A 22,631-nucleotide genomic window follows, 5' to 3' on the forward strand; every position below is an offset into this window, starting at 1 on the left:
CACGCAGACAATATTTATTTTGCATGAAGATTGGCAGCCTACTAATAACGCTTGTTAGTTACTTGATAGTAAAACTCGCACCTTACACTATAATCTAGTTTATTTCCGCGTTAATATATTCGCATGCACTGCCATTCATTTTACGGCAGTCGCTTTTAAGTAATTCTACATATGGTGACAGTCACCGATGACCACCGTGCTCTGCAACGTGTTAACCTTATAACAAGACTGCATTGTTTTGTATGCATTTATGACAAAATTTGTAAATCAAATGAGGATCAGTAAAAAGTTATTCGAGCTATTTAAAAATGCTCTATTTCCAACACGTAAAAACAATTAAGAAGTTAAATGAATGTCCACGTGGCTCCTGTGATTAATGCAGACAATTTTTATTTTGCATGAAAATCCGCAGCCTATTTATAACCACATGAGTTGTCAATCGTGAATATTTACGACGACGCAAGGAACGACGAATACAATCGAGATGTCACACCGTCATCATCGTAAACACAGTGCAGTTTATATAAATACGATGAACTTATTCGTTGAATTAAGAAGAAAACGGAATATTCCTGAAAGTTCATAGCGAACTAGTTTATATTAATAGTACCATGATAAGATGAAGTTATTCATCGAATTAAGAAGAAAATGGAAGCTTCCTGGAAGTTGATAGCGAACTTAAGAGGTTTATAATCGGTCTAACGAGGAGACTCGGTGCAGCATTATCTCATATTGTCTATCCGTGGACGCAGCTCTGAAAAATTCGACAGGCAAGACAAGCCTAAGCTCTTATACTCGCGTATCAAGGTCGGCGGCGGCGGAGGCGGCGACGGCTGCGGCCGCTTCCTTCCGGCGCGGTGATCTTCGCGATATTCCTCGAATACACGCGCTCGCACGAGCGAGCGTCGCAAGCGCTAAAACCGATTCGTTGTTTCGCGAGGCTAGATTCTCCCGCGGGTTACGTAACGCGCAACCAGCGTTACACAACAGCGTTTTACAATAAAGGCGTCGCGTGTATTTCCGCGACGTTATAAATAAACTACTCGGTTATGCTTGGCATTATGCATGCGCGCATATTGGCGAGCTCGCGTACGAATCGGACAGCGGAGTCGTTCCGTTTCGTTTCATTTCGTTTCTTCCTCGCGCGCGCTCGCGACAATGTATGTGTGTATGTACTGGGTGAAGCACCTAACTCGATCTCCTCGAATAACTTCTCAATTATTAATACAAACAAATGATTTCTGCAGATGTTGCATGGTACCGAGGGGGGCATGGTGTACATGGCTTTATAAGCGGAGGCGTTTAGCAAATTTAAAGGTCAACTTTGATATTTTCAGCGGAACCGTGTATTTTGTTATGCACCGATCGATGCAGATTTTATTCTCTATAAAAAGATATTGACCCATGAGGCAAATTATTAGTTTAGCAGATATTGTTAACGAAACCTCATTCTCTTACTAACAACTTCATATAACATTTCCCTAGCAATGTTTTAATCACAACTTCTGCTGAACTAATCATTTAGGGAGCATATTGTTTTACGGAGAATAAAAAACTGCATGGATTGGCGCATAACAAAATATGCGGTTCCGTTGAAAAAATCAAAAGTTGACCTTTAAACGTGCTGAACACCTCAACTTATAAAAGAGTCATGTCCACTATATAATCTACCTCTTGATACCACGGAACATATGTAGAAATAATTTTTTTCGTACAACGCCTAATTTCGAAGTGATTCGAGGTGATCGAGTTAGGTGGTTCACCCTGTATATCGGGCCACGATATTTCTGCGTCCGCGAGCAGAGAGGAGAGGAGAAGCGCGCGGATATCGGACAACGACACGGACAACGGATGTTCGACCGACGCGAACCGACGATTTCTTGGATAATTTCGGGTCACGATCGACCCGCAGAAAAATCATTTCCGTCCCTAGAGGGTAGCCGTCGTCGCAGTGGTCGCAGTCGTCGTCGCCTCCGTGGCGCGTTAATGGTAACGCGTCAAGGACGACGATAGCGAAGGAGCACGATAACGTTACGTACTTCTCGTGACCACCGGACTCGTCTAATAATAGGTAGCCGCGTATCGATCCGCCACTCCGCGAAAGACACTACTCCCGGTGTTCTATCGTCTAACGAAAACACGTTACCGACGGATTAGTTCTCCTGTTCGTAGGCGATGCGGCGCGGCGTGACGCGATGGTTTCTCATCTTCTCTTCTCTTCTTTTCTTCTCGCCTCGCTTTGACTCGCTTCGCTCCGCTCTCAGCGTCATCGTCGCGCCGTTATCAATCCGAGTTGCGAGCCACGCTATTTATATCGCGACTCCGCGAGCTTGGACGATACGCGACGCAACCTAACGGGAATCTACGCTTTCGGAACGAAAGGTCCCATAGCATCCACTTCGAAATAGTCGAGCAAGTTGCGAACGTGATCGGACAACTACGTCGACGTAATCGCCGGTCCCGGATCGGGATTTAGCGGCTCGGAATCGGTATGAGGATCCTCTGTTACAGTGGAACATTGGCATACGACCTTAATCCGTTCCTGATGTCTGGACTTATACCGAATAGGACGTATACCAAACCAACCTTTTCCATAAGAAGTTATGTAAAAATGATTAATCATAATAAATAAAAAAAAAACTCCTATTGATATTATACTTACATTAATGGGGCTGTAAAATAATTTAAACACTGTTTAAACACATAAATAGAAAATGAGATTTTATTATAGATTTCTAAATTTAAACTCTGCTTAATGCTAAAATACAAAAAGAAACACTAGATCGACTGATCGTTTTCTTTCATCTCTCCGTGTGGTGTCTTCGCGATCATACGCCGATTTCATCAGTAATTCCATTACTTGTATGATCAGTCAGTTAATATAATTGATTATTAGTTTAATTTTTCCTCTGAGATAATTATTTAAAAATGACGCAAAATTCACACAAAATATTTATGTCGTATACCGAGCAAAATTTGTCACGTCTGGAACAGGACGTATTCCGAATTGGACGTATACCGAGGTTCCACTGTTTCTCCTATCTTGAATTATATCGCTTCACCTCATTGCCGCGGATTTCATGCATCTATAACAAAAATGACAACAGTTTGAAACAAGAGAAACATTAAAAGAATTATAATGCAGACAGTTTTTTAACCGACTTCGAAAAAGGAGAAGGTTACTTTTTTTTCTATGTACATATGTATGTTCACCGATTACTCCGAGATGGATGGACTAATCGGAACGAAACCTTCTGCATTTTGTAGGGTATGTCTCCCGATTGGTCCCTTGGAAACAAATTTTGCAATTTTTTCATTCTTTACGGTTTTTATTGCAAATAACCAATAAGACCGAAAAACCATCCTATGGTGTTCTACAAATTCTGCTTGTTCCACTAAAAAGTGAGAAATAAAAAAATTAAACCAACTTCGAAAAAACGCACTAAAAAGTATGAAATAATTTCCATTTAATTTATGTGAATACACACCAACTGGTAATATGAAACAAAATAAATAGATACCATATTAAATACAATCTTTTCGGAGGTGGCGCAAAATTGAAAATTTTCGACACTGGAAATTACGAACATCCTTAAATTCTTCTACATGCTTTCACATATTAATGTATCTTCTCTCCCCACCTACTGGTATCCAAGTTCACCATATTCTAATGAAATAATCATCAGCAACATCTGTCATTTGGAAAATTTTAAATTTTGCGCCGCCTCCGAAAAGATTGTATTGTATTTAAGTGCGTGCGTATTCACATAAATGGAAATTATTTCATACTTTTTAGTGCGTTTTTTCGAAGTCGGTTTAATTTTATTAATAAAATTTTTATTTATCGTAAAGATCCGCGAATGAGATTACGAATGGTTGAGTTCCTTTGACGATTCCGTCGTTTCAATGGTTTCAATGTCTACCAAAGGATTACAGACTCTGGCGACGGTGTAGGACGCTTTCGACGATCAGTACATATCATAAGCCCGAACGCTTTAGAAACGGACTGCCCCGTATGGAACGGCATCGATCGATCGGTAGATTTGCAGGCGGTAAGAAAAACGACGTGCGAAGCATCGAAGTCAACGCGCGTTGAACCCTCGCGAGGCACAGGAAATCGCGAAGCTGCGTTGCAGTGTATGTGGACATACTTTTAGATTCCAGTGCCACGAACGCCTCTTGGTGACTGCTGTACTACCGTACGATATATTACACATACATCGTATGCTCTCAGCTTTAGAGTTACTTTAAAAAACATATTTTTGATGGATATTTTCATTTTGATCAAATATTTGGAGTAGACAGCGGATGTTCATGGAAAATAAAAATTTTCTTCCTGAATTGCAACAAACTGGAGTGAAATAGAAATTCACTTTCGTTCTTAATATGTTTAACAGGTTGAAAATAATACAACAGTATTTTAAAATTTGTCTAATATTTTTACTGTTTTAAATTACACCTACTAATTTTCATCATAAATGCATACAATCCGCTGTCTAGCCGTTAGACATGGAACAAGGTAAAATCCATCTCGTAAAATGGTATGACGAATACTCTCATCTGAAGCGCGCCAAAAAAATATTGACAGCTGTCAGATTGACAGGCCTGTCGAATCCTGAAGCTCGAAATTGATGACCCTTTACTATTTTCATTATATCATGGAAAGTTTCGAAGGATAAAGAAGTTCTAATTGGTGTATCTGTGAAATGACAAGGCAAGGGGTTAACGCGCGTTAAAATGGACGATTGGCGTTATAGGGGCCGGCAATGGAGCAAGACACATCGGCGAACCGGACAATATGGAAACGTTGTTCTCGATCCGAGCCCGCGTAGGCAGGCGCTCAGTACACGTGTATCCGTGGCGCCACGGATGGCCAGCTCGGCCGCGACAACCGACGGCGAGAAGAAAACAAGAACGTTACGTAAATAGAAACGGTCAATGCTGCCATGGGAACACCGACGAATGTTACGGGAATCGAAGGGGATGGTAGAAACGCGTGGAGAACGCTGGCGGTGAGGCGAGGCGGTATTCTATTCGCGAGCAACGCCGACAACGCGCTCGGTTTTGCCATAGATTCTCGATTGCCGCGCGACAGCTTCGGGGTTGCGGTCGAGGCGAAGCGGGTGACTGCACCGATTCGGTCCAAATCGATACCGCGACGCACAGTGGTCGATAAGTATGAAAAACGGGATGCGGAAAGAAATTATTTTAGAAGTAGAAAATTCTTATACAGGCTGTCTCGTCCGATTTCTATTATTAAATTTGAATGGGGCGTATTTTGGTGTTATTAGTTTGTCCGTGAGTGGACGCGCAAAGGTCAAGCGAAGGTCAACTTCGTATTTTTAAATGTAAAAGTTAATAGTTAAGGAAGTATTTTAATTTATATAATTGCAAGACACCGTTACTGTCATGCGAAGGAGTTTGATTTTATTTATTGCCGAAAAGGTAACATAACAACCACTTTGGAAAATGTCTGTGGCTGTAGAAAAAGGTCAACCGACAAAAATCGCGTTGACCGAATAAGATGGAGCCTATTGTACGTACTTATCCAAACGACGATGCATCGGTGCACTCGCATTTCGGTACGGAGCCGATAAATATTGTACAAGAAATTAATAGCGTGCAGCTCTGTGTGCACGAGCTAGACGGGGATCTTTATGCAAAATAAAAACTGTCTACCTCGATTCCGATGAACTCGAATAAAATAGAAATGTATTTCCTGCCTTAAGCTTGCCGGCCGCAAACATTAGGGCCGATCTGACATTTACTTTTTCATGATGGAATCATGATCTTCAAATATAGATTTAATTTGAATAAAAAATTTCAGCCTATCCAAACGCAGCCGCAGTTGTGTATTGGCATTGCGAGGCTCCTCAACCAACAGCTTCAAGTATCTCTTTAGCATTTGCGTGGCAAGGACGCGAGGCAGCACGAGGCAATCGGAGTATGTATCTGGATCTAGTGCATGCGCTGCAGCTCACGCGATGCGCGTCCACACGTAGCGGACAAGAGACTGCGAGGCACCATTGACGATGTTGAAGAACCAGCGGTCGTTGGTTCAGAGATTCGAGGCTGCCACGGCTCGGAATCAAACAGTTCACACTTCTTTCCTAACGTTTCGCAAGTGTTGCAACAAGCTTTGTCAAGAATCGCAAGATCAAGGATCGCGGTATCAATGCGACTGCTGACCCTTGACCAAGCTAGCTGCAATGCTTGCGAAACCTTGGAAAGATAATTCCGAAAGGACGTGCTTTGCCTCAGAAAATCTTAAGACTTTATTTACCGGAATCCCGATGACCGTCCCACAGTGGAGTCTGGGTCTACGTTGACCCAGGATATCAAAAGCGACATTTAACCCTTTAAGTGATCCGCGAAAATCAGGGAGTCGGTATTGTTTTTTATTTTAGAAAAGTAAAAAATAGCGAACAAAATCTATTAATTTCATTTATTACATGTTTTGTAACATGTAATTATATAGTTGTAACAATGGTCCGTTGTCCGAGGGTTAATAGGATTTTCAATGTTTGCGCTGTATCAAAGGGAAGCTTAAGAGTCTTCGTTTACATAATAATACCAAACGTTTAGATTACGTTACTGCGGGTGGCTTGTTGGTTTATGATTGAAGTTGTTATTTCTGTTGATGGAACAAATTCATTTGTAGCCCCTCCTTTGTAAATTTATTGATTCTTTACAAACAACTGAAACACATTTACCGTCTAATCGATAAAAGTTATGAAATGATCGCCGGTGATGTGTTAGCAGTGAGAGCTGTACTGTGCCGTGAGGCCGTGGAAGCCTGAAATCTCTGATTAGTCGTACGGTGTCGAGGGTGGCAGCGTGTTCCGTGGTTCCTCGCGAGTCGCGCGGCAGAAATACGCGGGATCGCGCGTCGAACACAGCCGCGCGCGCGTAAAATAGTCTCGCAGAGTTTATTTTCATCGGCTCCATTTATTTTCGCCCGGTTTGCCGCTCCCCAAGGATGCTACCGAACGGTCTGGCGCGTCTGATGCTCGATTCTCGATTCTCGAGGGCGCGGAAGGGTTGCTGCGAGGGTGAGCGGGTCGGGTCTCATCGGTCCTCGAAACGCGTCGATTTGCGGAATCGTTTGTCCCTTGGCTGTCGGGGTGTCGGGACAGTCCCTTTCACCCACGGTGTGGCAGTCTCGAGGTGGAACGCAAAAGACGACAGCGATCCATATATTTAGGCTCTATTCACAGCCGGGCTTTGGTGTCTTGCCAAATCTATTTTTCCCGGCGAAGGCGGGATCGCGTATTGTGCCCGTGCTAATTCCGTCGCATCGTAACGCGGGCCGATCTCGTGGCGAAGGCGCGGGTGTTGCCTGTTTCTTGGCTCTCCCAAGCACTACACTCGTTGCGTTTGCGTTCGCACTCGAATTCGCGTTCCCGCTTAGGCCCCATGCAGACGGATGAGAACCGCTGCGCTCGTCGAGAGAAACGCCATTGCATCCACGCTGAAGTTCGCGGACAGTTACGGAATAGGGCATTTCAATGGTGCGTCTAGACCAGACGAACGAACTTCATTCAAAATTGAAATTCATACGAGCACTCGCGTCTATGCTCGTTAACGCATTAACGCTAGGTTTAGGGCACGTGCCATAAACTAGACAAAAGATGTATTATTATACCGAAAAGGAACCCGCGTCTGGGAGCGTATAAATTAGAGATCATGGTCTCGAACGTGTGAATGCAATACGCGTAAAATCTCTAGTATAAATGGACCTTTAGGCGATCATCGTTTCTAGCGTCCCGGCGATGCCGCGAAACTCTCCGCGAATCTACGTGATTCCGACTCGCGAACTCGCGTTCGGATCCGAGAACCTTTTCATCGGCTGGACACCGAGTCCGAAAGGAACGCGTCGATCGATCGCCGCTGCTATTTCTATTTTTATCGCGACGGCCCGTTGCTACGTGAACGGTGGTTTGTCTCTGCTGTTCGCTGTTCGCACCCGATTCGATTTTTCCGATCGACCGCGAACTCGCCTCTCCCCCTCTCTGCTTCTCGGCTGTCGAACCGAGCGCGCAGAGATCGGTATCATTAATGGACATTCAGCTAATTTCAGTGATTCGTGTTCTGTCATGTCGAGGGAAACCGAATTCTTCTAATGTCCATACAGTAGACTCCCTCTTAACCGGTCCATATAGGACCGAACCTCTGACTGAATAATCCGAATTATAATATATATAGGTGGGGCGGGAAGCGTGGTACAAACGGCTAGGGGATGATTCTATATAAAGACATAAGAACAAAATGTGGTGTAACATTTTCTCATACGAAACGTCGTTTTCGTGAAAATCGAGTTTGAGGTTACAGCGATCATGATGGCGATCAGCAGTCTGATCATGAGCAACCAATTCTACTTCCTTGCGTTTCCTAAGCATACATATTGTCGATTGTTTTACGTTGAAGTCCGCTGTTGCTGTAGAAAAATGTCAACCGACGACAATTGCGTCGACCGGATAAGAGGCAGATTACTGTACGTATTTAAACGACGATGCACCGCTGCAGTCGTATTTCGGTACGGTACCATTAAATATTCTATAAGAAATTAACAGCGTGCGGGTCTGTGTGCGCGAGCTAGACTGGGGATCTTTATGCAAAATAAAACCCGTCTACCTCGATACCGATGAACCCGAATAAAACAGAAATATATTTCCTTCCTTAAGCTTTCCAGCTCCAAACACAGGTGGTGGGGCTGATCAGACATTTACGTTTTCATGACGGAATTAAATCCGGCCGTGGCAGTTCTCGCATACCAGAAGGATTAATAGGTCAAATATTTTTAATCCCTCAAGTGTTATTATTGTTTTTGCTTCTTCTACCCTTCCACGTCGTAAATGCATTAAATCCACAGTCTTATGTCAGTCTTCGCCTGAATTTCGCGAGGAAACGGAGGAGCGATTCTCACTTTCCCAGGTCTACTTGCGGGACCTAACAAGATTGTCGTCCATAGTCGGTTCGTCCGGAAATGTCCTCGAATAATGTTTGTTTGGCAATACTAATCGAGATTCTAACCTGGTAACACGCGAAATATAAATCTATTCTCTACCTCTTAAAATCATTAAGGAGGGAACTTGTTATTCGACTACCATTTTTAGGAATTGTAGCAGACACTTTTTATGTCGCCTAAAAAGATCCGCAGTCTACTTGTGATGTTATAAAATCATTCGGAGAACTTTCCAGACAAATTATGTGGTCTCGTAGGAGAGACTTCGCGAGCTTAGGGTGTCGTAAGGACACGAGGAAGTCGGAGACGACACGGAGTTTCGTTTTGTCCCCCGTAGCGTCGCGACTGCCAACTTTTCAGCTGCCGACAGTAGACGATCGAGACTGCGTAGGTGGCGGCGAACTCGTGCACGCGCGCGTCTCGTGCAAGGTACGAATAGGTGGCTGAACCGCGAGGAGGGGGTAGTAAACATAACCCAGATTCGTAAACAGTGGTGGCATCCGGCCGAACCGAGTCGAAGCCGAAGCCGAAGCCGAAGCCTAGGCTCTGAAGCCGAGCGAACAGGGAACACGGCCAGCAGAACCCAACCCGATAGTGGTCGTTCGCGAAAGTGGACACGGTCACCCTGTGCCGCAAAGGTCACCCTAGACAAAGTCCAGGGGCCGACGTCGACGTCGCCTCTATTTATAGGAGTTCGCCCCTTATCGCTCCTCCTTCCGCTTCGGCAGCAGACTCGAATCTGCTTCTCCCCTCTTCTTCTTCTTCTTCTTCTTCTGCTTCTTCTTCCATCGAGACACCCCCGATTCACCTCGGTTTTTCTCCGCGTTATCGCGGCTTTCGTTTCCCATGAATCACTGGAGGCGCCGTTGCCTCTACGTTCCACGCCCCCCCCTTTGCGTCGCGCATTCTTCGCCCTCTTGCCCGCACGATTTTATTCATGGTTGCAGCGAGTGCGGCCTCTTTGGTCTCGATTGTTTTATAGAGGAGAAAGAGGTGGGGTATTTATTATTGTATCAGGTCGGTGTATCACTCGTAATAATACTCGGACACTGTCCGAAAGACGATAACATTTCTCATACTGAGTTACTTTTGTAAGATCTGGATCTTTTTTTAGATGTAAGAGCAATTAGTGCACTACATGACGTGGAGAAGAAACTTTGGAAACCGCTTCCATGAATGAAACAGTTGACTCGTGTGAAACATCTTGAAAGTGTATTCTTACAAGGGAATAATCTTTTGTGAGATGATGGTATATGGATCGCTAATTATGTATGCAAAATATTAGGTGTAGTTACTCAATAGTTTTAAAGATATAAACAATTAAAGTTTCATACCTGTGAATCACGCAACAAGGTTCAACAAGGTATGAAACTTTAATTGTTTATATCTTTAAAACTATCGAGTAACTACACATAATATTTTGCATACATAATTAGGGATCCATATACCATCATCTCACAAAAAATGATCAAAATCAAAGTCAGACACTTGGGGACCTTCCCTTGTTAGTAATCCTAACTTTTCAATTTTGACTTTATTCAATAAATTACTCTGATTCTGTGGAATTTGTGAGGCCGGTGGGTGGGAACTTAAAGCGTTGATGCTTGCAAAGTAGTCACACATAAGTGGCAATAAAAATGATTTTGTTCGGTTAGAATCGCGCATTAAACCACTGTGCGTCCGGGTGGCGCCAACGTGGACAGCGACCGAACGCGTTTCGCGAGTTTCTTCTTTCTCCTGTGGAACTGTTATAACTCGGGGGCGAAACCGAGTGAACTAGTTTTCTTTTAAACAATTTCTGCTTCGACGTACGGAATGTATTCGATTAGCACCGATCAGACAAGCATTCCTTAATGCATTTGAATATAAAATGGTATACTATCGGATTAAATCAAGTATTTTTAAAATACATTGAAACGGAACCGTTGTCTGTGTGGATGGTAGTAAGTCGACCTTTACCAAGGAACGCATCGACAGGTTTCCGGTAGGAAAATCGATTGGACAGAGGTCGAAAATCGTTGTTGCGGACACGATTGGAAGGAACCGGTTCGTCGAGCTTCCTCGTCGGATCGTATTCGTGAGCGACTGGTTCCCTCCGGAAACACGAAAATATGGCCGTCGAGCGTACGAGCGAATATTAATGCCTGTTTTCGCACGTGTAGACGTTTATTTTTACTCGTATTTTTAGCAGTCGATATTTTCGAACGAGTCCGCCGCTATTTTTGTCCTAACACGCCATACGGCGTATTACCGTGCGAGCGGCCACCTACGAAGCGAATTTCTCTGCCGTCGTGTTTCACTTGTTTCTCTCTCTCTCTCCCTCTCACTTTGGGCCGTGTTTTTCGATTTCGAGCGCCGCCGCGAAAACCGGGTCGGGTCGGGGAGTCTTCATCCCGATTCCACCAGGGAATTTCGAAGGGGTGTTCGGAGGGAGAAGAGAGAGAGAGAGAGAGCGCGTTGTCGGTGGGACATTGCGAACCTTCGGACGTCCGTATCGATTCAGCTATTTCGAGAGGCTGCCAGTCGACGGCATAATCGCGCGAATACACAATTAAACGGGAGTTACGCGACCGACCACGGAAATAGACGGCGAGTGTCAGGTGTGTCGCACCTGATCGAACCAACGAAAAAGGGTTGGCCGAAAGAATAAACGGGTACTCGTCTCGTCGGCGATCGCGCGAGTTAGCATTTCCACGGATCCAGAGAGAGAGAGATAGAGAGAGCGAGTGAAAAAGAGAAAGAGAAAGAATCATCGAGAACGAGCGAGCGATCGAACAACGAGTGAAGCGAAGCGAGAGATAAAACAAGATAAAACAAGAACCAGTTTCGTCGGATCGGTTCGGTTCCCGTTCGAGTCTACGCGAGAGCTATTTCGAAGGGGGGTGAAAGGGCCGTAGCTAGGTAAGCAGCTAAAAATAACGTCGGTACATCATATCGAGCGGTCGTCTATAAATAGTCGAAAGTGACACGAGAGGCCCTGGATGGATCGGAGTCACGAGCGGAGCTCCACCGGACACGCCCGCCACTCGTCGGAAAAATCTTTCCTCGGATCGAACGGGATATCCGTTGTTCGTGGCCCGTTGCACCTGTTCGATCGAGCGGATCGAGCCGGATCGAGGGGGACGAACGGAACGATAGCGAGAGCGAACCGGAGAGCACACACGGTCTCCGAGGATCCGAGAGTTTCCCGACCCAATTTCCGAAACCCCTGAAACGAGACGGAGGGAGAGAGAGAGAGAGAGATACGAAAAGAGGGGTAGAGTGAAAGAGAGGAAGTGAGAGGAAGAGCGAGACGTTTCCTCGTAACCCTCTCGAGGACTGTTTGGCCACCGTTCGGTCGATCGATACGCGCTCGCCCGGCGTGTTCGGGGTGTAGCGAACGAGAACGGAGCAAGGGAACGCGCTCCTCGGGCGGGCCGAGGCGGGCCGAGGCGGGCCGAGGAGGGGTGACCTTGCTTCCTATTTTCGGAAGGTGGCTTTCTCGTGACCCGTTCGGTCGGAAGCTTTCGGCCGCGCGAAACCTGCTCCCGAGGGCAGGCGGAGGGAATGGAAGAAACTCGAGTGCGCGGGCAACGGGTTAGGGGTTGAAGTTACCGTTGTCGTTGCCGTTGCCATCGTCCTCGTCGGCGTCCTCGCCGTTATCCCCGTCGACGTCGCGAGAGGCGGTAGACACGAGGCCGGAGCCTATCGATCGAATCGAAACCGAACGAAACGCGCGAGCTCTTTGGAAAAGCTCGCGACTCGCGCGGAAGTGCCTCGTTACTATTACAAGCTTCTTATGGCGTCCGGATGTATGGCCACCGACCGGGACCGGCGTTGTAATACCAATATGCGAACAGTCTAAAACAACGATTACCATAACATGTTTATTTAATGTGCCAGAAACACGAAGTTACCTAGAAACGTAACAACACTCCTTAATTATGACGAGCACCTATCAAACTCTACACCCACTTTGATAGGAAATGTCAAGACCAAACCCTCACAATGAAGACTGGATTGAAAATGCAGGGGGCGGGGGGTGGGTTGCACATAGAAATTGACTGCTATTTACACTTTAAGTTGGGGCAGCTAGACAACAATTTCTCTAAGTATCCCCCATTACCTACAAATAGTATGTCACGATCTTCTGTCGACGTTCAAGCGTTGGAAAAAGAGGGGAATGGGGGCGTTCGCCAGGGACAGAGTCCCTAATAAGTGGCTATTGCAGGAAAGATCGCGTAACCGGTCGTGTTCAAAACACCTGTTCCGGGTCGAAGGATCCACCTCCGGTCGGCCGCTCGCGCTCCCTGGGGACCGATTTCGATGGAGTTCACAGGATCGTGCGCCAAGGATTTCTCTCATGATGTCCTGATATACATATAGCCGCATCTCTGTCCGAATATGTGGCTAGGGGCAGACTGTAGATTTTTGTATAAAATAAAAATTTTCCGCAGTAATTGCACCATATAGAAGCTAGATAAATATTTCTTGTTTTCATCCCTTGCACTATACGATTTATTTATTTTCATAATATCTTGAAAAAGGTAAAATTGTATTAATTGTATCCCTATACAAGGTGTTCCAAAAATTTCGTACTTCCTCATAATTCCCGAGGTGATTCGAAGTAATTATTTTCTTTGCGAGGATGTTCTCCGTGGCTTTGTTGCGGAGCTGTTCACGAAAAAATGCGAGCCAATCAGAGCGTGGTTACGAAAGGGCACGAGCCCTTTGATGTTCGCCGTTCTTTTTCTGCGTCCGGCACACTACAAAGAACGTATCATCTCTTCTTGAATTGTCGTTCGGCAGATCTGAAGATGCGACCAGCGTGGCGGATATATCGATCGGTCCCTTCGCGTTTCGGAGGACGTTGGTACGACCTGATGGTATCGTTCAAATCTTCCGGTCCCCTCGAGAGATCGTCGATCTACGGCCGGGAGAAAATGACAAATGAAGCCGCATTTTTCCGACGGTACGGATCGGTTCGGCTGTACCGAGCTCGGGAAAACGGTCGGGACAAAGCCGAGGACGGGATCGTGCGACGCGAAGGAAGACAGCGACGGATAGGAGGGTGGTATATATAAACTGTAAGCTGTGGGCGGGCGGAAAGAAGGGAGGAAAAGAGAGATAGAGCGAGGAGCAGCGGCGGAGAGAGGCTGCCCCGCGATTACGTTGCGGTCGCGCGCCGCAGAGCGAAAAACAGAGAGAAATAGAAGCGGCCGCCGGGAGGCGGAGGGGCCGCGAACGCAACAATACACATCGGGTCTCTATAAATAGCCGAGATTCGCGAGGCTCGCGATGCAGGGCGCTGTGGTCGCGCGACAACGCCAGAATGCGAGAGATTCGCGAAAGAGACGGTAGCGCGCGGCTCACGCGCAGTATCCTCTCGATATCCGTGGTGCGCGTGCGAATCATTCTCGGATCGCCGCGTCGCGATTCGCGACCGTTCGCGACGACGGCTTTGCTCGATCGCGCGACGCGATGTAGCAGAGCTGAATCGCTTGATTGCCCGGTGAATCGTTTGAAATCGTCCCCAAAAAATCAGCTGAAACCGGTGTCCCGGTGTTTGGAATCACACAGAGGCAGAAAGGATATCGTGCTTGGTGCTCGACGGCTCAAGGAACGGTGCTAAACGATTCTGAGACGCCGACGATGAGAGTGACCGCGTTCGCCGCCGAGAAAGGTGCGAGCATCCTTCTGGAACGATCCCTTGAACGTCTCCGTTTCCTGGTCCTGACACGATGGTGGTTGCCGCGGCGTAATTTTCCGTGAGAAACGGCATCTTCCTCCCGTCGACGCGTGGATCGCCTTTTTTCCTCGTACTGAATGGGCGCTCTTTCGCAACAACCGGAGCGCGCTATTCTCGTCTCCTTTCGTTTCATTTCGTCTCCGCGCTTCGCCTCGCCTCGCCTCACCGTGCCTCGGCTTGCCTCGCGTCGTCTCGTACCGACCCGACCCGACCCTACCCCCCTTCGCTTTGCCTCGTCTCGTCTCGTCTCGTCGGGTCTCGTCTGGTTTCCTCTCGTGCCTCGTCTCTCCGATCCGGTCGTGGGAAGCAACCGCGTTTGCGAACTTCCTGCGTGTCAACCGGAAAACGATTTCCAATGCGGCGACAGCGACAGCAGCAGCAGTACCAGCGGCGGCGGACACCTGTTGTTCCTGCTCGGAGCGTATCCGCGCTGCCCGTGCCCGCCAGCTCCAGACGCTGCAAAACGGGCCGCGTTATCGCGCCGTTTCGCTTTCGTTCCCGTTCCCGTTGCAAAGCAGTTTTCCTGTTTGGATTTCGACCGGGAGAACGGTACGTTTGTGCCGGGTGTCGCGATAAAAGCCCGTCTGCTCTGCTCATCCTCCGAGCGTCCGCTCCCACCGTAAACACTTCGATTGGAAAACAATGGGACGCGTTTAATTCCACGCGCTCCGCTCGGATCGTTTATCGCAGCCCCAACGTGTAAGACTCGATACAGGCTAGCTCATTGCACTCGCGGCTTCGATTAAATAGTGAGGGAGTTACCAGTGGGACACCTTCTGCGAATGGACATCTCGTTCATTTCAAACACCTCGGATCTCGCTCGAAATTCCGGTCCCGTTTTCGTCCAATCAGCGCGTACCTACTGCATCGGTCCGATCAAACCGTTCTGCTAGAGTGGAGCACGTAGTGTGAACACGCGCATTCAACCCTCGTGTAAGCAATCAGGTAGTCACTGCATTTCCTTGAACAATTCAGGGATATAAAACTGCTCCGAACATCCATCCGTTGTCCACTTTTAGATCGATTTATAGCCTCGAAATAAGAATTTGTCCAGAATATGTCAAGTTTTTGAATTATTTGTATATTTCGGTCGGCTGCGAACGGTTCAAACTACGTAATTTATGTTTGATGGGACCGATTGTTTGCACCAAGCCTAAGGGTACAGACACAAAACAATTTCACGCGACATTGTCCGAGTGTCAGCCATATCCATTTATTTCCTCTGTATGTATAGTGATGGGACGTGAGTTTCCGTGACGTGATGATGTGTCTGTACCTTTAGAGTGCCCTGTACGCCGACGAACAGATAAGAGGGACGAGAGGCGATCTCGTGCGATGGGCTCGCCCGAAGGGACGAAGGATCGATGAAAAGAGACAGGACCGGTTTCGGAGACCGCAACGAGCCCGAGATGTACCGCGTTCCGCTTCGCACCGCGTCCACGTTCTCAACCGATGGTAAACGAACAGTCGAGAGAGAGAGAGAGACAGACAGACAGAGAGAAGAGCACGGAGGAACGAGTCGAGCGGAGGCGTGGGTGGAAAAACGAGCCCTCTCGTCGCGCCGAAGAGTTGTAACTTTGAAACTCGAACGGATAAACGGATCAAACCACTGCCGCGTCCAACTACCACTGTCGAATTCCCCTTGGAACGGCGGAGCGAGTGGCGCGACTGACCGCGATTCGCGGATCCGGCACGAGGAACCAGAGAGACCGTCGAGACACGGGTCTGACGTCACTGGAATCATTCGCGCCACTTAGGCGGAGTCACGGGATCAATTTAGAACGCGGGCGGTCAAGCACCGTTGCCGACGGGCCGGCCCGCGCGGTCCCTTGCCCATCTTTCCATCCCTCGAAAATTGAAAATCGCTTGTGAATTCGGGCCGATCGCGTCGTTGCCGCTCGGAGTTGCCGCATTCAAAGATCGAAGGGATGGACGAAGGAACCGATGAAACACGGCAACACAGCAGAAGAAAGAGAGAAAGAGAGAGGGAGACCGAAACGCGTGTACGTTCGCCGCGTTTAGTAGGCGCGTATATAAATGTCATCCTATATATAGCAAGCGTACGTCTAATCTTAGCTAGTCGGCCACCGGCCAGGAACACGAGTAAAAAGTTCCGTCGACTCCTCTTCGGCGAAACGTTCGCCTCTCTCTTCTCTCTCTCTCTCTTTTCTCGCCCGCAACCCTTGCCCGCGAGCGTTCTCATGCTCGAGCTCATGCTCCACGATGAGCTGGAAACCCGTTTTCCCTGGCCAAAATTGAATTTTTGTAGTTGTACATTATGCAGAATTTTGGTATATGAACTATGAGGAATTATTCAACAAATTGATTTTTTAGGGTATATAGGGTGTCTCAGAATTCATTCAACATCCGGAGATGGGAGGTTCCTGAGATAATTTCCGGATGTTGAAGGAATTTTGAGACAACCTGTATATTATTTAAGAGAATACCTAAAAATTTAGGTAGACGCAGTTTTGTCATTTTTATAAAGCAACGTAAAATAGCCAGTTTTAATGCTCCGTAAAATCATTAAAAGTAGGAAGCAATGTTTGCTTAATTTGTTTAAATGGAGGTGGAACATTTTAATTTTGCACAAAGATCCGCAGTCTATTAATAACCCCCCAAAGTTCCAAAGTCCGAAACGTTAGCCATGTTAGATAATTATGCGTGCGCAAAAATGTCTTGTACTGGAAGACCCGAGCGAACGATAACGGTTGATTTCGCAAACAGTATGTTTATATTTATTATAATCCTATTTTACTAACAAACCTACCATATTTAGACACTCGACAATTATTGTGAATTTCTTGAGCAATTCTCCTAGCTCATGAAAGATTCTAGGCAGACATCACTCTCAAGACAAAATTCGGAAATTGAACCATTTTAATCCTTGAAATAATTCTGCACACTAAAAAACAGGTTTCCAGCCAATTGCGCGTTCCCAAGCTTACTCTCGCGTAAGGGCGCGGCCATGTTCGAAAGCTGTGATGAACGGGTGAACGCGCGCTGATCACACTGAACCGTAGAAACATGCGTTATCGTATCCTCCGGTTCGCAAACGTGCGTTGCCCGATTACCGTGTTCCGAGTTGTTTCATGGATGCATACTAAAAGGCGTAAACTCTTTTCGTTGTTCCAAGAGAAAGTTTTCCGTGCAGCTTTCCGCTAGCACTCTCAATACCGTGTACACCAGGGTGGCCCTTAGCTATACCTTGTAAAATCTTTTTTGCGAGATTTTCTTCACGCCCCCCCCCCCCAAATTGTGCCATTGGGTAAGAAAATAATTCCTGCAAAATATGAAGTTGATCGGATAAGGGCAAGACGCGCCACATTGACGTTGAAGTTGCGAAAAACATGAAATTTTATAGGAATGGGAATATTTGAAGGAAAGACTTTATTCGAACCAATTTAATATTCGATTACAAGACAACTCGGCAAGCTAATATAAGCGTGGTAAAATAAGAAGCAATATAAAATGATTTTCTATACCAGGAATTCTTAATATTTGCCGTTTAAATCAAAAGTGCCAATAACTACTGCACTGCCAGCAATAGTACAGATAGTACCCTATCATTTTTTCATGAAACGGAACAATATTGGGGGGGGGTTCTACCCTACTGTACACTGACTTTCGAGATTAACTAGCGACAGTTTTACTCTCCGATGGACACGCAATCGTAAGGGTATCTAACGAATTGCTCGAATCAGCGTAGTTTCCCGACCCGGTTGGTAGCCTCGCAGCGTCGGGTGCCGAAAAGATGGCAGTGGGCTTGTTATGGGAGCCAAGAAAGAAACTCGGTTCTCTCCACCTCGTCTCGAATGGTCCCGAAGCGCTTGGACGTGTTACACGCCGACGCAGTGGTTCGAGAGTTTTACTATGCGTCTGCCGTGTTTTGAATCGGCGATCGTACCCGTGTACCCGAGTACCGACCCACCTGTTGCGACGACCCGCCTCGCATCGTTCGAGGAACGGTGTCCTCGCAGCCGCCTCCGGTCGAATTATCGGCTCGGGTGCCTCGGGGACGCGAATCCGTGTACCACGGCTCGGCGCAGTCCCCGAGGGGGTTCTCGAGCAACAGTTTGCCCGACCTACACACCGACATTCGTCCGCTAATAATACCAACAAGCGTCGCGACGCCGGCCAACCTCGAACAACGCGAAACGTGAAAACGCTGCCGCGCCGGGACGTGGAACACACGGTGACGAGAAACGGAAACGCTAGAAACGCTTCCCTCGATGCATAGCCGTTCGAAACGCTGACAAACATCCTAAGCAGATTTACAATGTACCCTCGGACACAATTGGATTAGACGCGGATTTCTTCTATTGAAATATTTCGCGGCTCGTTTCGAGCGTGTTCGATATAAAGCTGCCACTCCATCTCAGCAAACAGACACTGCGTTTGAGAGTAACTGTCCGCGAATATTGTTCAACTATCGGAGAATAAAAATTCTCGGTGGACAATGTGGACTCTCAAATGGACACGTACCTTTAGAGCAACTGCTCCAGATAATATCTGGATCATGTATACATTTGAATTAACACTAGAACCAGCGAGCACTAAACGCAATGGGCATACATTGCCTTATAATAATGACAAAATTGCATTTATTTAGATTTCGTATCAGTTTCATTGAAATGTGTACTTCAATAGAGAAGTTCACTAAGAAAATGTCTGAAAAAACATATTTATAACTTTAATATCTCTAAAAGAACAAATCAGCATCATAGTTCTAGTGTCAATATGCACACCTAATAATTGTTTTAAAATGTTTTTACTATTTTAAATTGCCCCAGCTCGTTTCCGTCATAAATGCCTAAAGTTCGCAGTCTAGTCTTACAAGAACAGACATATTCATAGTGTTGTTAGTGCCATACGATTATGAATTGTAAATTAGTTCCACAGCTGGTCGAGCTTCAGCTAGCCGCTTAAAAATATACTCCAGTTTCATAGTTAATGGGAAGGTGTTAGACAGTGAAGGAATCTAAAGAACCTAACTAATAAAAACTAGAAAGTAGTGTTCTAAGTGTGTAGGTCGATTCGAGATGAGCGTTGAAATTTTTCGAGAAAGAGGATCCTCTAAGAGACCACTCGTGAAAGAAGAACGTGAGAGACGGTCGTGCGGTAAAATTTTCGTGTAATTGATAACTAGGCGGCGTTTAAACGCGTACATCCGGACAACGCTTTTTGTGGCAATTACTCTAATCAATGTGGGCCTTAATTGTCTCCTTCGTTGGTAGCGGACGGCGTCGCGAAGCTGAACGCGACGAGACGAGACGAGAAAAACGGTATTTGAAACGAAACCGCTAGAGAGAATCTCACGGTACGTGTATCCCGAAGCCGACGATCCCATTTTCGGAGCAGAGGTTTCGCGGTTCTCGGTATCGACGGGCCGAAGGAAAAAGGGAGAAGAGCGAAGCACGCGCGTCGGAGAACGGCCCTCCTTCGATTAACCTTGGACTTGACTCGAAGGAATGCAGCGTGCAGTGACCTCTGCTCGTTCGCTAACTCGATGCTCGTCCATTCTCTTTCGCGATCGCTACTACCATCGGCCAGCCATTTTGGACCCATTTTCGCCTCTCCCCGACGTGAGCCACACACAGACAAAGATAGTGAGATAGGTGTAGAGAAAAAGGGAGGGGGAGAGAGAGAGAAAGAGAGAGGGAAGCAACGCAGCACCGTTCGATCATCGAAATCGCTGAACCGATTCTCTGTTCTGTTTCAGAAGACGTGGGCTATAGAAGCGTCGAGATCGCGTCCGCGTTCACGCATTTGCCGCAAAAGGGTGAGTCAAGCGGAAAACCGCGTTCGAAACGTCGTCGCGCACCGCGTTGAAAAGGTCCGTTTCCTCGACGAAATTCTGTTACTCGAAAATTATAGGTGACACGAACGTTTCCGGCGAAATTTCTAGGTCATAGGAGTACACGATGATTGTTCGACGAAGAATCGAGAGATGAATTGAAAATTTTGCTGCGGCAACTTCCAGCTGTAACTGCCAGACAATTATTTTGTTTTAGGAAGTGATTTCGTAACAAGTAGAAGATTCAATAACAATTTCAATATGCTAACTTTCGCTAAAGCCTTTTACAATTTTAAGCCTCTATTCGTCGCGTTACGTCTGCGCCGTGACTAACCCGGTAGTGGCAGAGAGGGGGTAACTGTATTCCCCCTGATCCGGCGACACTGTGTCAAGCCGAATAGGTACCCTCATCCGCAATACGTTGAAAGCCGTCCATAGTCGTCATCTTATACCGAAAGAAGACAATAATACCAAAATTAAAATACAAGATAAAACCGTTCTGTTTGTAAGCCATACTAGATTTACGGGACCCGTCAGAATGCCGGGTTCTAATCTTTTTAATTTACCATTCAGAAAAATTATTCAATACATTTAAAAATCGCTAAAAATCTAAATAAACAGATCTCTCTTCTTTCATATGAAATAATGCATAATAGTCACTTTTAGAGTCCCGTAAACCCAGTTTTACATCAATTTTGTCCAGCTTCTCGCGATTCTGGCCCACTGTGCGTCACGTCGTCCGAGTCGGGCTGGCTCGGGTTCGCGTTCGAGTGTATGGGAGTTCAGGAACCGATGCAACCCGGTGCGAACTTCCTCCTGATCGCCGGAGCTTACTCACCGCGTCTCGCTGACCGCTTGTTCGCCTCTCGTAGCTCGGCATTCCGTGTGTGCACAGTCTTTTCCTTGATCGATCACGATCCGACTCGGTCCGATTCGCGTGTATCGCGACGGGCTCGGTGAAATTGCTCGAGCCGCGAACACAACGGGCTGCAGATAAGGTGTACGGCGTGCACGCGCGCTCGCGACATCTAAAAATAGCCGTGCTATCGAGTCGCGGGTGACGATTCAACGCCGATAATGATCGCGCGCGGACGAGCCCGTGGCAGTTTTCGCGGTCGCGTATCTCTTGCGACGTTCGACGCCCGTTCCGCGATTAATCGCGCTTCCGTCGTGTTTGCGAGATAGACGAAAGGCTAGAGAGAAAGAGAAAGAGAGAGAGAGTGAGAGTGAGGGGGTGGCAGAGGGGGGTAAAGAGAGCGAAACTCGAGCGATCGGTGGTTGTTGTGTGTGCGCAGAAATGGCCAGGGACACGCCGGGCTCACCCATGTCTAGACCGCGGGACTTGGTCGGCGGAGTTGGCGGTGCTACGGCCACCTTGACACCCAACGTCTATCACACCGCCTCCGGTGATCCAACCACGGCCACCCTCCACGGTCACGCGCTCCAGCAAAAGATATTAGAGGTAACGTATCCGCCATCACCACCAAACAAACGGATCTCCCATCTTCCGCCCACCGAATTCCCTCCGCAATCGTTCGCTACGAACGCTCCTCGATATCGTTGGATTCCGGGTTCAAGTAATCGGACGCGAACGGTATAGAGGAGGGGTAGGAATATCAGATACCCATTTCACTTTTTAATCGACAAAATTCTCCGATTAGATACGGTCCACGACAAATTTCGAGACTGTATGAATATTGGACCGAACGACTCGAGTTTCTCTGAGATTTTAGAACTTCTCCGAATTTTATCTTCTCTTACTATCAATACCGCGGATTGGTCGAAACCTTGGTGTCTCATATTTCTACTCTCTATCTCATATTCCTACCTTCTCCTCTAGCCGGATAAGGTGGTCAGATGTGCCCCCAAACCAAATTGATCTTTCTTCATACCATTCGATAGGGCCCTCAAAGAAAACCCTCTGTGGAAGTTTCAAGTTGCTACCCATACCACAAGGGTAGTTATAGGGTGAGCACGATTTAATGAGTTATGCTCTATTTCTTCTGTTCTGCTTAACGAAAAATTACGAAAAAATTCATGAGATATTCTATCTATGCAACAGCGACGGTGAATTTTTTCCGAATTTTTCAGACACATTTATTAGACTGCGGATTGTATGCATTTATGACTAGGAGAGGCAT

At 46.8% G+C, this 22,631-nt stretch overlaps 1 protein-coding gene and 1 long non-coding RNA gene across 22 annotated transcripts in view; one reads left to right on the forward strand and one right to left on the reverse strand.

Annotated features, from left to right (window-relative positions):
* Positions 1–22,631, forward strand: part of Hdac4 (histone deacetylase 4) — a 42,049-nt gene that overhangs the window by 7,048 nt on the left and 12,370 nt on the right. For 3 of the 21 annotated variants that reach the window (XM_076435367.1, XM_076435366.1, XM_076435365.1), the window contains 3 exons: positions 20,416–20,475; positions 21,786–21,952; positions 22,393–22,458. The exons of 3 other annotated variants lie outside the window; for them this stretch is intronic. In XM_076435367.1, the coding sequence (XP_076291482.1) occupies positions 20,416–20,475; positions 21,786–21,952; positions 22,393–22,458 (293 nt within the window). 15 more of the 21 variants (XM_076435363.1, XM_076435380.1, XM_076435362.1 and 12 more) reach the window with 13 other exon arrangements.
* LOC143214415 (uncharacterized) lies at positions 1,457–21,791 on the reverse strand. The gene is made up of 3 exons (XR_013010144.1): positions 21,329–21,791; positions 3,184–3,395; positions 1,457–3,086 (listed from the first exon to the last, which is right to left on the reverse strand). It is a non-coding gene; the product is annotated as an uncharacterized LOC143214415 (long non-coding RNA).

This window comes from Lasioglossum baleicum, chromosome 12 (assembly GCF_051020765.1).
Source record: "Lasioglossum baleicum chromosome 12, iyLasBale1, whole genome shotgun sequence".
Taxonomy (NCBI): domain Eukaryota; kingdom Metazoa; phylum Arthropoda; class Insecta; order Hymenoptera; family Halictidae; genus Lasioglossum; species Lasioglossum baleicum.